Source organism: Sus scrofa, chromosome 6 (genome assembly GCF_000003025.6).
Source record: "Sus scrofa isolate TJ Tabasco breed Duroc chromosome 6, Sscrofa11.1, whole genome shotgun sequence".
Taxonomy (NCBI): Eukaryota; Metazoa; Chordata; class Mammalia; order Artiodactyla; family Suidae; genus Sus; species Sus scrofa.
Genome location: NC_010448.4, coordinates 50,532,077 through 50,548,611, shown reverse-complemented (window position 1 = coordinate 50,548,611; position 16,535 = coordinate 50,532,077). Strand labels below are relative to the sequence as shown.

The 16,535-nt window shown below is 54.9% G+C and overlaps 2 protein-coding genes across 2 annotated transcripts; both read right to left on the bottom strand.

Annotated features, from left to right (window-relative positions):
• Positions 209-1,253, bottom strand: LOC100523557 (interferon-inducible GTPase 5-like). The gene has a single exon (XM_021094486.1). The coding sequence runs from the start codon at positions 1,000-1,002 to the stop codon at positions 226-228; it is 777 nt and encodes a 258-aa protein (XP_020950145.1). The 5' UTR covers positions 1,003-1,253; the 3' UTR covers positions 209-225.
• IRGC (immunity-related GTPase family, cinema) lies at positions 4,976-8,320 on the bottom strand. The gene is given in 2 exon segments (NM_001190289.1): positions 4,976-6,484; positions 8,271-8,320. A coding segment is annotated over 1 exon segment (1,395 nt). The 5' UTR covers positions 6,412-6,484; positions 8,271-8,320; the 3' UTR covers positions 4,976-5,016.

Sequence of the window (16,535 nt, the reverse complement as noted above, 5' to 3'; positions counted from 1 at the left end):
CGCGTAAAACAAGGGAATGATTCTACCCACCTCCTAGGGATGTGGTGGTGGTGAACTGAGTTTGTGAAAGTGGTGCCTGGCCTGTGCTGAGCCAAAATGTTAGCTGCCGCCAGCAACAGGTGCCAGCATTTGCCTGGGCGGGTAGTGTTTGCACGGTTCTACCTTTGCAAATACACGAGTCAACACCTACCCTTTTTTGCCCTTAATGCAAGTGACCGTTCTCTGTCACCTGAGACTGCAATGGCAGCTGTAAGCAACCTGCACCCTGAGACCCCGTTCCCTCACCCTGCGTGACGCTGGGCGGGCCCCTCCCGCCAGCCCGGGTCTCGCGGGAAGATGCAGGGGAAGGGGCGGGCCGTCCCTCCAGAATCCAGCTCCCCCCAGAGCCTGCCCCTCACCCTCCAGCCGCTGTACACAGTCGTCGCGGATCTGGCTGAGCACCCTCTCTTCCGAGAAGGAGCTGGGGCGGCGGCTGCGGGAGGCGGCGATGTCCACGTCCACCTTGGAGCGGACGCAGTAGAAACGCTTGCCCTGCTGCAGGATCTCGCGGGCCAGCCGTGCGTGGTTGGCAGTGAAGCTCTCGGACGTGAGGAGGAGGAGGAAGTCGTACCGGTCCAGCAGCACCCGCTGGACATATTTGTCAGCCTGGAAGGCGGGGGCGCCTATGCCCGGCAGGTCCCAGATGATGACATTGGGGTACTTGGGGTGCAGGTACGGCGTGGGGGCCATGGTCATTTCCACCACGCCCGTGCAGGCTGAGGTGGGGTCCTCATCCCCCAGCCCGCGGATGGCATTGACAAAGGTTGACTTGCCTGAGCCCGTCCCCCCGGTGACACCAATGTCCAGCCGGACATTCTCCAAAGAATGAAGTGTGGACTGTAACATGGCAGCTACTGCTGGCAGGTCCCCTGCCTCGAAGGCCTCCTTCAGAGCCCTGGTGTCCCCCAAGAGCTCCAGCATCTTGGACTGGCTGAGGCCTGACGGGAAAGCTTCGCTGGCCATGGGCTGCCTGATCCCTGGTCCTCCGCCTTCAGGACTTGGTGACCCTGAACAGGACAGGCAGGTAAGGGAGTATTTTCCCTCCGAGCAGCACCCTCTTCCTTACATCCCTCCTCTTGCCCGAAGGATGTGAGACACCAGCAGGAAGAGCACTGAGAATGTCATACGATGCCACCCACCCCACCCCCACCGGCGCCCTGAGCGCCATTTTTGTTTCTTTTTAGGGCCACACCCGAGACATATGGAAGTTTCTAGGCTGGGGTTGAATCAGAGCTGCAGCTGCCGGCCTATGCCAGAGCCACAGCCACGCCAGATCCAAGCCACATCTGCAACCCACTCCATAGCTCAAAACAACGCCAGATCCTTAACCCACTGAGAGGGGCCAGGGATGGGATCCGCATCCTCATGGATACGAGTCGGGTTTGTAACAGGGACTCCCTAAGTGCTTTATTTTTGTTAACATGTATTCATCACGGCCAGCTTCTCCTGCAGCATCTCATCCACTCCTCTTCACAGCTGGAAAAGGAGATCCTTCCCACCCACATTGGGCACCGAGACCATAAGTCACTTGCCCCAGGCCTCCAGCTCGTGCATGGGGATGTTGGGAATAGGACCGAGGTCTTCCGAGCCTAGAATTTGAAGTTTTAGTATTTAGGAAGCATTTACCATGTCCTGGGCACTAGGATGAATCATAAAGGGTGGTGACTAAGAGCTGGAACCCTCATCATTGCTGGTAATCATAACGTTGATTTGACGCGGACTCCGGGCCAGCCCCTGCTCTAACCACCTACACAACTCCACCAAGGCCCCGTTTACAGACCAGAAACCTCAAGCTCAGGGAGGTAAAAGTCACTTGCTAAATGTCCTAACAGCCTGACCAGAGCCAGGATATCTGCCAGCTCCCTCTGATCCTTTTGCCGCATACCAGGCCCCTCAGTCCTTTCCCAATTGAGCCCCTGCCTATGAGCCAAGACTTCCTTTGGGTGCAACAGTTCTCCTGTACCAGCAGGAGACCCGGTGGGTCTGGCGCATTCCAGGAATTTTTTTTTTTTTTTTTTTTTTTTTGCTTTTTGGGCCTGCACCCGTGGCATATGGAGGTTCTCAGGCCAGGGGTTGAACCGGAGCTACAGCTGCCGGCCTATGCCACAGCCACAGCAACTCAGGATCTGAGCCCCATCTATGACCTACACCACAGCTCACAGCAACGCCAGATCCTTAACCCACTGAGCAAGACCAGGGATCAAACCCCCAACCTCATGGTTCCTAGTCAGATTCGTTTCCACTGAGCCACGATGGGAACTCCCTGGTGCATTTGTGGAAATATTGCTCACCCTTGCTGCATAGCTCTTGAGTACCCTTGTCTGCTGGGGAACTCACACAAGCCAGCCCCTTCCCACCTCTGGGCTTCGGAGTCCTGGCGGTAGAATGGACGAGGCAGCCGCACCTACATCCTGGTGCTGCACGACTGCATCTAGTAGTGCACTACTATCCTGGTGTCGTGGGGTTGCATGACACGGGGCAAGTCCTATCCCCCCTGGAGCCTTTATTTCCCCCTGTGACAGGTGGGGGCATCGGTTTCCTCACCGGGGGGGAGTGAACGGTGACTCCTCAGAGTCCTCCCAGCTCTGCTGTTTGAGGAAGACTCAGGGTCTTACTGCAGATGAAGCTCAGGCAGAGGCCAGCTTGGGAAGGGCTTGGGACATCTGGCTGAGCTTGACCTTTCTCTGCGAGTAGCCACGAAAGGCTTCTGAGCAGGGAAGGGAGGGGTTGGAGGCAGACGTTCAAAAGAGCCCTCCGTGGCCTTCCGGTGTATGAGATTGGAGCCTGGGAGACAAGGCAAGGGGCTGGGGCAAGACCCAGGTGAGAGGGCAAAGCCCGAGCTGGAGCAGGGGCTGGAGGACGTGACAGGGGACAGGGAAGGGAGAGACGGAGGCAGAAGGGACAGGAGGAGGCCACCAGATGGAAGCAGGAGATACAAGTAACCCAGGCTCTCTTTTTTTCTCCCCTTTTGGCCACATCTGGGCCAGGGATCGAATCCAAGCTGCAGTTGCCAGATTTTTTAAAATATTTTTTGGGGGGGACTCACACCTGCGGCATATGGAGGTTCCCAGGCTAAGGATTGAATTGGAGCTGTAGCCACTAGCCTACGCCACAGCCACAGCAATGCCAGATCTGAGCCGTGTCTGCAACCTACACCACAGCTCACAGTAACACGCAATTCTTAATCCACTGATCGAGGCCAGGGATTGAACCTGCGTCCTCATGGATGCTAGTCAGATTTGTTTCCCCTGAGCCAGGAAGGAACTCAGTTGCCAGATCATTAGGTTGTCTCTCTAACCTTAGGCCCAGTGTGGTGAGGGCATGCCTGACCGTTCCAGCCCAGCCACTCAGGGCCATTGAGTCCTGTGCTTAGGAGGAGGTCTGAGGGTCCACAGGTGTAGGGATGTGGGCTTTCTTGAGAATGGATTTGGAAGGGGCCGCCTTTCTTGTGCATCTGGGGGTCTGGAATATCCTATGATCCCCCCACCCCCTTTGGTGCAGGAGGGTCCATGTGAACCCCAGAGTCAACAGGAGACTTTCTGGGAAGACAGGAATCCTTTTTTTACCAACCACAGAGCTCTTCAGCAAAGAGCATCAGCACCCCGTTTAATCCTCCAGGCAAAAGTGGACCCCCTTAGTCTGTTTCCTAGGGGTAATTTGAGGCCCCCTGATGAGGCTAGAAGTATCACCAGGGCTCAGAACACCCTTAGGGAGTATTGGTGAGGCCACCTCCATGGCACTGGAGCCACCTTGTGAATTCCTGGAACCTCACCTTCTCTGCACTTAAATCCTTCCCTTCCCTGACCCTCATCCATGTCCGAAGCAGCACCCAGGTCAACCTGTCCTGTCCGAGCCCCCCGTCTGGTGGATCTTTAATTTTTAAACATGACCCACCCTTGACTCAGCATGTGCTTGAACAGATGAGTATGTCAGATTCACTTTTGCCTCTGGCTGAAGAGCCAAGCATTCAGCGAAAGGCTGTGCCAAGGAGCTGGGTTCCCAGGGACCCCAGGAACACCTGGGCCAGACTAATTCGCTCATTCAATGTGTTGAACACCATCTGCCATCCAAGCCTCGTGCAGCTTCAGAAACTCCAATAGGCGCAGACAGACAGACACACACACACACACACACACACACACACACACACACACACACCCAGAAGCCCAGTCGCAACCAACCACCCTGGATCTCAGACCCACAGCATCTCCCAGATCTTTCTGATCACAGACACACCAGCAAGCGCATCACCACATACATCCACATGCAGACAGCACACCAGCTTTCTCAAACGGGACTCGTTCTAGATGGCCCACTGTTGTGGCCACCTCCTCTTCCCTTGGAGGCTCCTAGAAGCACCCACTGGTCCTCTCACCACCTCCGCTCTCGTTCTGCCTTCCCCAGGCTCTACACAGAGGCCAACCCAGTGGCCACCTGGCCTCCCCTCTCCCTGCCACCCACCCTCACCATCACTCACAGGCAGTAAGGCTGGCCCAGGATGTCTGGTCTCCCCCACATTTGTGTAACCCAGTTGCTAAGCACCATTGTGCCCATCCCTGGGCACCGATTGGTTGCCCCTCCCCCACCAGAGTAGGCCCCTGGGACACTGGGGTTCTCAGAAAGGGACATAAGATTGCAGGCCCCAGTGCCCCCTCAGCCACCGACCAAGGTGGATCCAGGGTGGGCTGACCTGTCACCCCACAAATCCCTCTTGGTCACTTGGGGGATCAAAGAGCCCTGGACCCCCATCCTCACCTTGAACCTCTCCCTCGCAAGGTCAATTCCTATCCCAGGTCAGGATATCCCTCTTGGACTTGGGCCCACCTGCAATCCCCCGCCCCCATCCCTGCCCCAGCCCCTCCACACCCCGCCCCTCAGCAACTGCAGCTCTCATTTTCACCACATTGGCCTTTTGGGTTCGGCTGGTTTTGTTAAGGCTTGGTTTGTGGATGAGGCGGGGGGTGGGGGCTGTGCTTTTCATTTGTCTTCCGACAAGTCGCGCTTCTTCCAGCTGTCCAGAATGTACTTGAGGAGGAGGCCGAGCTTCCGGCGGGCTGAGAGCGGGGCCTCCTCGCAGCTCCCCTCCCTGGATCCCCGCTTTTCCACACCATTGTCACCAGCGGCCTCCAGGCTGACGGGGGGCTGTGGCTCGTCCTCTTCCAGGGCCTTGATGCGGACCCGCTGGGCGTCCTCCGCCATCTCGTTGAGGCAGCCCTGGAGCATGGTGTAGACGGTGCCGAAGCTGATGCCACCGGCCACCAGCGTTCCAAACACGGGGATGCCCTTCTCAAAGGCCCGGGCCACGCGCATGGCACCGTCGGACGACTGCGAGTAGAGCCGCAGGACCGTCTCCGGCGAGACCTCGTTGGCCAGCGGGGAGCGGATAACCGAGCGCAGGTCGCCTGCCTGTTTGCCCACCTGCTCGGCCAGCTTGGCCAGCGAGTCATCGTCCAGGCCAAAGCTACGGTGGTAGCCGCGCAGCGAGCGGATGAGCAGGGCGTCGTCGTAGGCGGCCGCCAGCCCCGGCACGGGCAGGGCCTGGATGACGCCTGATACCAAGGCCGTCTTGAGCACCTGCTCCTGGAGCATGTCCTTCTTCTTCTGCAGGGCCTCCAGCGAGATGTCGGGCAACGACAGCAGGCCGGCGTGGCGCCAGTGCGCGGGCAGGTCGTGCTCCCAGGTGGACACGAGCAGTGGAAAGTCGTAGCGCGCGGGCGAGAGGTTGGACACAAGGAAGATGCGCGGGTCGCTCACGCCGGCCGCGCGCAGCCGCTCGGCGCAGTGTTCGCGGATCTCCTGCAGGACCGCCGCCTCGCTGAAGCCCGAGGGCCGCTGGGTGCGCGAGGCCGCCAGGTCCTCGTCCACCTTGGTGCGCACAAAGTAGAACTTCTTGCCCTGGCGCAGGATCTCGGAGGCCAGGCGGGTCTCCACGGCGCCGCAGCGGCGCGGGGACACCAGCAGGAAGAAGTCGTAGCGGCCGAAGTCCACCTGCTTCAGGTACTTGTCGGCCGAGCAGCCCGGAGAGCCGGCCCCCGGCAGGTCCCACAGGGTCACGTCTGGAAGCTGCGGGTGCGGGTAGGGCGAGGGCTGCATGGTGGTCTCCACGACGCCGGTGAGCGCCGCGCCGGGGTCCTCGGCGCCCAGGCCGCGGAGGGCGTTGATGAGCGACGACTTGCCGGCGCCCGACTCGCCGGTGACGCCCACCTCCAGCCGACCGCCCTCCGAGGAGGCCAGCAGCTGCTTGAGGCGGGAGGCGGCCTGCGGGATGTCACCCGACTCGAAGGCGGTGCGCAGGGCCTCCAGCTCTTCCTTGGCCATGAGGATGGTGGTCTCCTCCTCCCCGGGCACCGCGGGCAACTTCGAAGTAGCCATGGTGACCGGCGGTTCAGAGGGCGCGGGAGGGGGGCTGGGAGGGTGTCACGGACCGACGCGTGATCCTCGGCGTCTGCAGAGAGCGGGGAGAAGGAAGCCGTTCACGCCTCCGGGGCCTTGGCGTGGGGCAGGGAGAGAGACTCACTAAGCACGTCCCCGTGGAACCGCACAGCCCTCTTCCTTCTCAAAAACCCGGGGACCGCTTGGGACACCGAGTAGGGGGCCTTGGAGTCTGGTAGGCCCGGGGTCCCATCCCATCGAGGCTACCGACTCGACGTGGGACCTGGGGCAAAACGCGGCACCTCTCTGAGCCTGTTTGCTTCCAGGCTTAATGGATGTAACAACCGACCAGCCTCTGGAGGTGATGAGGACTCTTCGGAATAAGCTAGGAACTCAGACATTTCGTAGGCAGCTTGGAAACCCATTCGGTCCCACGGACCTCCAGGCTTAAAAGCCCAGCTCTTAGCTTATTGCTGTGGTGACCATGACTAAACGTCCTGCGTTTTCATCTTGCACTGAGCCCCAAAGCAGCCAGGCCTGTGCCGAAAAGGGCTTCAGCTCAGCTCCTGGGCTCAGGCATAGAGAGCAGCTGCTCTCCCACTGCTGCTGTGATGGGAGCAGCATGAAGGGATGGCCAAGGGCACCCGGACCTGGATCCACACTGCCGGGGATGCCATCAGGCCCTGCCATGTACCGGCTGAGACGCTCAGGGCAAATTCCTTACCTCTGCCTCACCTTCCTCATCTGGAAGACGAGGATCCTAATGCTCATAATAGCAAACTAAGGGCTGTTGAGAATGAAACGAGTTAACATGTCTAAAGCACTTAAAATAGGGCTCGAGAAGTTCCCATCACGGTTCAGAGGAAACAAATCTGACTAGCGTCCACAAGGACACAGGTTCGATCCCTTGACCTTAAGGCTCCTGCACTACCATGAGCTCTGGTGTAGGTTGCAGTCTCAGCTCGGATCTGGCGTTACTATGGCTGTGGTGTAGGCCAGTGGCTATAGTTCCAATTTGACTCCTAGCCTGGGAACCCCCATATGCCACAGGTTTTGCCCTAAAAAGACAAAAAAAAAAAAAATTGGGCTCAACTCAGAGCAGGGGATCTGTGTCATCAGCATCATGGTCACTAGTATCATGATTCCTATTCCTCGCTGTGTGACGTCCCTGCCCTCTCTGAGCCTCAGCTGCAGCTTTAGCACCAGGGAAGGGAACCTTGCCCACCTCTCAGGGCTGCTGTGACCATCGTGAGCACCATCGTCTGTCTGACCCTGGACCACCTCTGGAGACAGTCTTGGGTTCAGCCTGGCCTCATTAGACACCCAGCCCTGCTTGGCAGGCCTTGCTAGGCCAGGTCCCCGGGGCCCGGGGAGATGGTCTCTCCTGGGATCCCGTCCTCCTCACCTTGCAGCTTCCCTGGCCCTCCCTCTTCCCGGTCACCCTCTCCTTGTCCATCGCCTTTAAAATACACGCCCTCCTTGTCTGAGATACTTCAGAGAACCCTGGGAGAGACGCTCAGGTCAGGGATCACTGTCCCCATCAGATGGAGACGGACTGAGCCTCAGACTAGACAAGCGATGTCCCTGCTCAGAGGCACAGCCAGGACTCAAACCAGGGTCCCTCCAAAGAGCTGCTCTCCCTTCAAACACGTGTCCTTGCCTCCCCTCTTCTCTCCTTGGCTGTCCCCTTCCTACCTCATCTCCATCCCCTGCAGAAGATTGCCCTTATTCCATTGTTCCCACCAGGTCTGATCTCCCCCCCACCTCCGCACCCCCAGGGCTACCCCAGTCCCTCCTGCACCTTGTCCCCTGCTGACCCACAGGGCCCAGCTAGAGAGCCCTGCCCTCGGGGAACTCACCTGCCCTGCAGGCTCTCCCTCTCCCCTCTCACTCTCCCTGCTGGTGGGGCCTCCTCCCCTGTTAGCACAAGGTCAGGGCCCCCCGTTGCTAGGACCCATTATAATGGCAAGCCACAGCTTATTGGTCAGCCAGCCCTAGCGCAATAATGTAAGAGTGATGTCAGGGGGGCGGGGTCCCACGTGGGACTGGGACCCCGCCCCCCAACTGCTCACCGGCCACCACTCACCCACACACAGGGACCCAGGGAGAACTTTCTGACACCAACTTTTTCCAACCCTGACTGTGGTCTCCATCATCCCCGGACAAAGTCCCAGCTCTGCAGCCGGGCATCTGAGGGTCTGGCCCGATCACCACTCCACTGTCTATTTCTCCTCCATCTCAGGACTCCGTCTCCCAAACAAGTGGTTCGCGTTCCCTTCTCTGCACTGCCTACGCACTTACCCACCAGACAAGGGGTTGCACATGCGCTGAGGGTGGCTGCTGAGCTCAACCAGCGCTGGCTGGGATGGGAAGAAATGCTGGCCAGGACTCTCGGCCTCTAGTGGTAGCCAGGCAGTGCCACATCCCAATTCAGGATCTGGTTGCCAGGCTCCCTGCCCCCTGGAATTTTAACATCCTCTACCCACCCCTGAGCCCATCCTTCAAATCCCAGCTCAGGGAGTTCCCATTGTGGCTCCGTGTGTTAAGACTCTGATTAGTGTCCATGAGGATGCAGGTTCAATCCCTGGCCTCACTCAGTGAGTTAAGGATCCTGCTTGGTGCAAGTTGCGGTGTAGTTTGCAGATGCGGCTCGGATCCTGCCTTGCTGTGGCTGTGACATATGCAGGCTGGTAACTGCAGCTCGGATTTGACCCCTAACCTGGGAACTTTCATATGCTGCAGGTGTGGCCCTAAAAAAGAAAAAAAGAATGTTCCTGACGATCCGAAACTCAGTCATGGAAAGGTGCTGCCAGAAAACAGCTGGGGAGGAGGTGGAGGCCCAGAAAGGTAAGAGACAGCTCAAGGCCGCACTGAGAATGGAGGAAGGGTAGTCTGCTGACGAGTCTAAGTTATCTTAAACCACAGGCAAGACCACGCAGACTCATACATCCTTCTTGACACTAACACAGAGACCAAGAGATTTAAAAATATTCTCAGACATTCCCAGACAGCAAACACACAGACCAGGGTTCCTCCCCCAAATCCACAGACACACACCCCTGGCCCAGGAGGGAAAGGAAAGACACAGACCCTCAAAGAGAGTCATTGCAGAACAGCCAGACGCAGGCAAACATACAGATACGACAGCCTCGAAAACAACACACTTTCAGGTACACACAGACTGGATCCTCTGAAACCACTGCATCCCTTCACTCTGCTCCAGCTCCCGAACCCCTGTACCCAGCCATGAGCTGGCAGGGGTCCCCACAATTGCCTCAGGCCAGACTCTGCCCTTGGGGCCTCCAGGTCAGAGGAAAGGGGGATGGTCACAGCCCAGGGTGACTGTGGGCCAAGCCAGCTGCAGGGCACCTGCACAGATGCAGTCAATGCAGGCTGCCACGCTGCCAGGCATGCTTCCCCCAGCTCCTGAGAGCACCAGTCAGAGAGAGGCTGCACCAGTGCCTGCCTACCAAGCCTCCTCTTTTCTTCTTTCAGCAAACACTCAGCACCTCCCCAGGCTCCATCCTGGGCTGGGTCCTAGGGATGCAACAATGACTAAGGCAGCCCTGGGCTTTGCCCCCACAGGACTCAGCATCCAGTGACAGAGTCAGATCCATGCCCCAGACAGGGACAGCCCAGAGCAGGCAGGACAGAGATGGCAGCCCCCAGAGGGCTGTGGGAGTGCCAAGGGACCACCTGACCCAGGTAGGGGGTCAAGGAGGGCTTCCTGGAGGAAGAGGCACCCGAGCTGAGCTCTAAGAATGAGTAGGAGTGAGCCAGATGGCCTGCAGGGGAGCTGCATCCCAGGCGAAGGAACCAGCCTGGGCAAAGATGCTGCGTTGAGAGCTCTCATTCGCCTGGTGACTCACTCAGTTATTTGGTCATTCCACACGCATGTGTTTGGACCTGACCCCAGACCCAGTGCTGGTCCAGAGACGTGACACACACACACATCCCTGCTCTCGCAGATGTCCCGGGGCTGGTGGGGGTGCTGACATGCTTACATGCCAAGGCAGAGGGTTCATTTTCAGAGTGTTTATGAGGCACCAGATGTGCATGAAGCCCATCAGATGGAGAAATGGCTTCCCCAGGGCTAGAATTCTGGCCTTCCACCTATCATCCCAAGCCAGACACGAAACCCAGGAGCAAGACTGGAAGAGAGAGGGAGACAGAGACAGATGAGATGATCACATCCAGCCTTCCCGACTCCCGCGGGTTCGTTCCCCACATCCTCCAGATGAAGGTGCCATGGTCATCAGCGGCACCGTTTTCCATCCCACTAACAAGGGGGTATGTGTGGAAATGCTGCCACTGAAACTATGACAGGAGTTCCCTCGTGGTACTGAGGGTTAAGGATCCAGCATTGTCACTGCTGTGGCTCTGGTTACAGCTGTGGTGCGGTTCGACCTTTGTCCAGGAACTTCCGCATGCCTCAGACATGACCAAAAAGAAAAAACCCACCAAAAGAACCCCCCCCCAAAAAAAACTATGACATATATCCTTATTGCTTAAAATGTTTATTTTACACTTATTGCAAGCGTTCTTTGTAGACTTATTTTAAAAATATGGATCTTTATCACTCACCACTCATGTGGGTATCTAACTAGGAAACTACACAGGAAACAAACCTGGCTAAGCTCTTCCTAAAACCACAGCATCTGACTCTGTGGAGTCACTTCTGCCTCTGAGCAGCAGACATCCGCACTTTCCCCCACCACACATGTCTCATCAGGGGCAGCCACGAGGCTATAAAAAGCAGCTCCATTGCCCTGAACCCAGGCAGTGACAGCTGCGTCACAATGGCTGCCTGGCGGTAAGGGGCCATCAACTGTGACACTTCTCGATTTCAGAACTGCTAAAATGCAGGGAGGGTGATAGGGGTACCTCTTAGAATCAATGACGGCCTTTCCCGAGTGTCCACCCTGCATCTGCCGGTCCAGGAATCCAGTGATGACGGAGATAGGACTTCACGCAGGGGTGAAGTTTGTGCAACCTATGCTTTCCTTTCCAAGGAGAGGAAAAGAGTGAAGCCTTGAGTCAAAAGATTCAAAGCATGGAGTTCCTGTTGTCGCTCAGCTTAAGAACCTGACATGGTATCTCTGAGGATGTAGGTTCGATCCCGGGCCTCACTGTGGGGGTTAAGGATCCGGCACCACTGCAAGCTGAGGTGTAGGTTGCAGATGTGGTTCTGATGCAGCGTTGCTGTGGCTGTGGTGCAGGCCGGCAGCTGCAGCTCTGATTTGACCCCTGGCCTGGGAACCTCCGTGTGCTGTGGGTGTGGCCCTAAAAAGAAAAAAACAAAAAATTCAAAGCATGGACATGTGTTGCAAAATTACAAATACCACGTTCAGGGCGAGTTTATCTCATGAGAGGAGAGAGGAAAGGCTCGCGGTCAGGACAAGGGGATTTCGACTGTTTTGACAGTGTTTTCTGCCTTTCAGCTGAGCGGTGCGAAACACTGCTTATTTCTTTGTTTTTGGAGGTTTGGAGTAATTTATAATGTATTTTTTAACTTGAATAATGGGCTCACAACTTATGCCCTTACAAAAAAGTAGAAACGTACCAGAAGTTCCCATTGTGGCTTCATGAATCCGTCTAGGAACCATGAGGTTTCAGGTTCGATCCCTGGCCTTGCTCAGTGGGTTAAGGATCCAGTGTTGTCGTGAGCTTGGTGTAGGTCACAGATGTGGTTCGGATCCCGCATTGCTGTGGCTGTAGTGTAGGCTGGCGGCTACAGCTCCGATGAGACCCCTAGCCTGGGAACCTCCATATGCTGCAGGTACAGCCCTTAAAAGCAAAAAAAAAAAAAAAAAAAAAAAAAAAAAGAGTAGAAACATTCCATAAAATTAAAGTCTCTGCCATATTGGCCCCATTCCATCCCCCAAAGCAGTCCCTTTCTTCCCCTGCAAACTCCAGGGTCACCATCATTCAGCGACTGTTTCCGCCTGTGATCATTTCCTGAGCACCTGCCATGGGCTCCCAGCTCATCCGGTGTGGATCACATCCTGGCCCCATCCCCGGGGGCCTCCAGGCTCACAGAAACGTCTCCTTCCTTCCTCGCCCCGTCCCCACCACCCCAAGGCCCTCTGCACCCACACCTCGGGGCAGGAATCCTCCAGACAGGTTGTGCTGGGGAGAAAGAAAGGGGCTTTTGAAGTAAACACAAATCCTGACCGCGTGGCCCCCGAGGGTTCACTCCCTCCGCATTAACAATAGTAAATGTGGAGCTCCCGTTGTGGCTCAGCGGTTAATGAGCCCAACTAGTATCCATGAGGATGCAGGTTTGGTTCCTGGCCTCTCACAGTAGGTTAAGGATCCAGCATTGCCGTGACCTATAGTATATGTCACAGATGCCACTCAGATCCTGAGTGGCTGTGGCTGTGATGAAGGCCAGCAGCTCTGGGTGCTGCCTAAAAAGACCAAAACAAACCAACAGTAGTAAATGTTCCTGGTTATTTGTGTAACTCTTTCCACGTGTACTTTTCTGATTTCTGTGCACAGTTCAGTGCTTTCAACCATCACATCAACTCTGTGCGTGGGAACTGTTACTGCCCCATGTCACCAATCCCAATGGGAAAATTGACTTCCAGGAAATCACCCAAAGTCATAAAACTGGTAACTGGCTCAGCTGTCTTTGGAGCCCAGGCAGACGGGTGTCAGAGTCCCTATTTTTAACCACTGGACTGGACTCTCTGATTTGCGTCTCCTCTCTGGCTACTGAACTTTTGATTTGATTTTGCTATGGAGAGGCCTTAGAAGAATGCCACTTCCCTAGGGGTGAAGTGAGATCTCTGAAGGTCAAGGACATTCTAGGAAGGGCCTTTTGCTAATGAGCAGGGAGGGAGGCACGTCATGCCTGGCTCTCATCGGACTCTATGTTGTGTGTATGGGCTCTGAGGCACCCTGAAGTATTTGAGGATGAAATACAATGTCTGGTATTTGCTTTAAAACTTCTCAGCAGGAGTTCCCATTGTGCTGCAGGAGAAACCAATCCGATTACTATCCATGAGGATACCGGTCTGATCCCTGGCCTTGCTCAGTGGGTCGGGGATCCCAGCATTGCAGTAAGCCGTGGTGTGGATTGAAGATGAGGCTTGGATCCCACATTGCTGTGGCTGTGGCGCAGGCCAGCAGCTATAGCTCTGATTCGACCCCTAGCCTGGGAAACTCCATATGCCATGGGTATAGCCCTGAAAAGCAAAGAACAAACAAACAAACAAACACACAACTTCTCAGCAGAGGAGTTCCCTGGTGGCCTAGTGGGTTAAGGATCTGCTATTGTCACTGCTATGGCTCAGGTTGCTGCTATAGCATGGGTTTTATCCTGGCCTGGAAACTTCCACATGCCTCATGCATAGCTAAAAAAAAATTAAAATTAAAAAAGCTTTTTAGTGAAAATAAGATAGTAAACAATTATGAACTTGTTTCTAATTATCATTCTGTGGTTTGGCAAATTCACAAATACTTTTTCACCTTTTTTTTTTTTGTCTTTTTGCCTTTTCTAGGGCTGCTCCCATGGCATATGGAGGTTCCCAGGCTAGGGGTCTAATCAGAGCTGTAGCTGCCAGCCTATGCCAGAGCCATAGCGACGTGGGATCCAAGCCTCGTCTGCAACTTGCAATGCCGGATTGTTAATCCACTGAGCAAGGCCAGCGATCGAACCCACAACCTCATGGTTCCTAGTCGGATTCGTTAACTACTGCACCACAATGGGAACTCCCCCTCTTTTTTTTTTTTAAGGCTGTACCCCTTCCCAGGCTAGGGTTTGAATCGGAGCTACAGCTGCTAACCTACGCCACAGCCACAGCAATACTTGATCTGAGCCCCATCTTCAACCTACACTACAGCTCATGGCAATGCCAGATCCTTAACCCACTGAGCAAGGCCAGGGATCAAACCCACGTCCTCATGGATACTAGTCAGGTTTGTAACCTACTGAGCCACAATGGGAACTCTATTGTTTCTTTTTATGGCTGAATAGTATTCCATTTTATTAAGAAGTACCATATCTTTTTAATCCATTCATCTGTCAATGGACATTTAGGTTGTTTCCATGTCTTGGCTACTGTGAATAGTGCTGCTATGAACATACAGGTGCCTGTATCTTTTTGAATTGTAGTTTTGTCCAAATATATACCCAGGAGTGGGGTTGCTGGATCATATGATTGCTCTATATTAAGTTTTCTGAGGTGCCTCCCCAGGGTTGAAGTGGGGAGACTGTTTTCCACGGTGGTTGAGGGTTCCCTTTTTTCCAGACCCACTCCAGCATTTGTTATTTGTAGACTTATTAATGATGGCCATTCTGACTGATGTGAGGTAGTGCCTCATTTTAGTTTTGATTTGCGTTTCTCTAATAGTTTGTGAAGGTGATCATTTGTTCATGTGCCTCCTGGCCAAGCGTATGTCTTCTTTGGAGAAATGTCTATTTAGGTGTGAACTGGAGTTTGGCACTTGCCTCTACATGGATTAAATCATACGTGGTGCTCTGTGATCTGGGAAAACTGAAAGTTTTCGATAGATTTTTTTAGGAGATTTTATATGCCCACTTCTTACATCTCCGATTTGACCCCTAGCCTGGGAACCTCCATGTGCTGCGAGTGCGGCCCTAAAAAAAAGTCCTTCTCTTGAAACACCTAGAGTGGGTTGCCTTTCCTGACTGATCCCTATGGATTTAGCCACACTCCTCCTTCTTTGCTAACAGAGCCCCATTTTTGTCAAGAATCTGGGGTAGCCATGTGAGCACTGGGGGCCTCTCTCAACCCCAGGAACTGAGTCTTAATTAGGCAAAGTCAATCAGGATATGCCCTCACCTTGCCAGGGACTGGCCCATGGGACAGGGAAGCCTGCCAGGGGATGGGTTTCTGAGAAGATAAGGTTGGGAAGCCACCTCTTCCAGCCTCGGCCGTGGATGTAAGAGGACATGGTACTGGAGCTCTAGCCATCATGGTGCAAACACCAGCATGCTGAGGATGGCAGGGCAGCAAGGTCGATCCTCCAGGGCTCCTTGGAACTGCTGAAGGAGTTCCCCGGGGACCCCCACCCCCATTCCTTCTGTTGTGCTGAGTAACATGAGCTCTTCCTTCCTGTTGCTACCCCCAGGGGGCCTTTGTGTTGGCCATTCCCTCTGCCTGGAGGGCCCCCCACTCACTCCCCAGGCATCTGCAGGGCCCCCTCCTCAGCCCCTTCAAGTCTTTACCCAGATGTCACTCTTAACCCCACCCCGTATGAAAATGCACCCCTTTTGCAGCGTCCTCACCCCTTTTCCCTGAACTGATTTCTCCAGCGTACCCAACACTATCTGGAGTATCATATGAGAGCTTTATTATCTTCCTGAGAACATAAACTTCCTGAGATCAGAGGATTTGATTTTTTTTTTTTTTTTTTTTTTTTTTTTTGTCTTCTTAGGGCTGCACCCACAGCATATGGAAGTTCCTGGGCTAGGGGTCAAATCGGAGCTGTAGCCGCCGGCCTACCCCACAGCCCCAGCAACACTAGATCTGAGCCATCTCTGCAACCCACACCGCAGCTCACGGCAACGCCACATCCTTAACCCATTGAGCAAGGCCAGGGATCAAACTCACCCCTCGTGGATACTCGTCAGGTTCATTACCACTGAGGCATGACAGGAACTCCCATAGGATTTTATTTAGTGAGTATCCCAGTGTCTGACACTGTGCTGGATGTGTAGTATTGTGATCAGCGCATTTTTGTTAAATGAATGCGGAGTGAACTGTCTCAGTGCTGTAGTTGGACTTTCCATTACTTTAGGCTACACGCAAATGTTCTTGGCATCCTGCTGCCTGGTAAGGTCCTCAGGTTTACCTCTCTGCTCCGTCCTTAGGGTCCAATGCTTGCTCTAAAATGATGCTCACTCCAGATGGAGCATGTGATCTTAATGCCCATCCTGGCTCCTGGACATTATCATCTGCAGGTCCCCTCAGGTCCCAGAATCCCCAGAGGTGAGAAGAGACCACACATCAGGGCCCCACTTAAGGCTGCAGTGGCAGACAAAGGAAACGGCACACCACTCGGCTTTGTGGGATGTGATTCATTCAGACGTGGTTATACCAGGAAGACCAAGGCTGGACTGAAGGGGGCCCCTGGTCAGGATGGAATGAGCCACT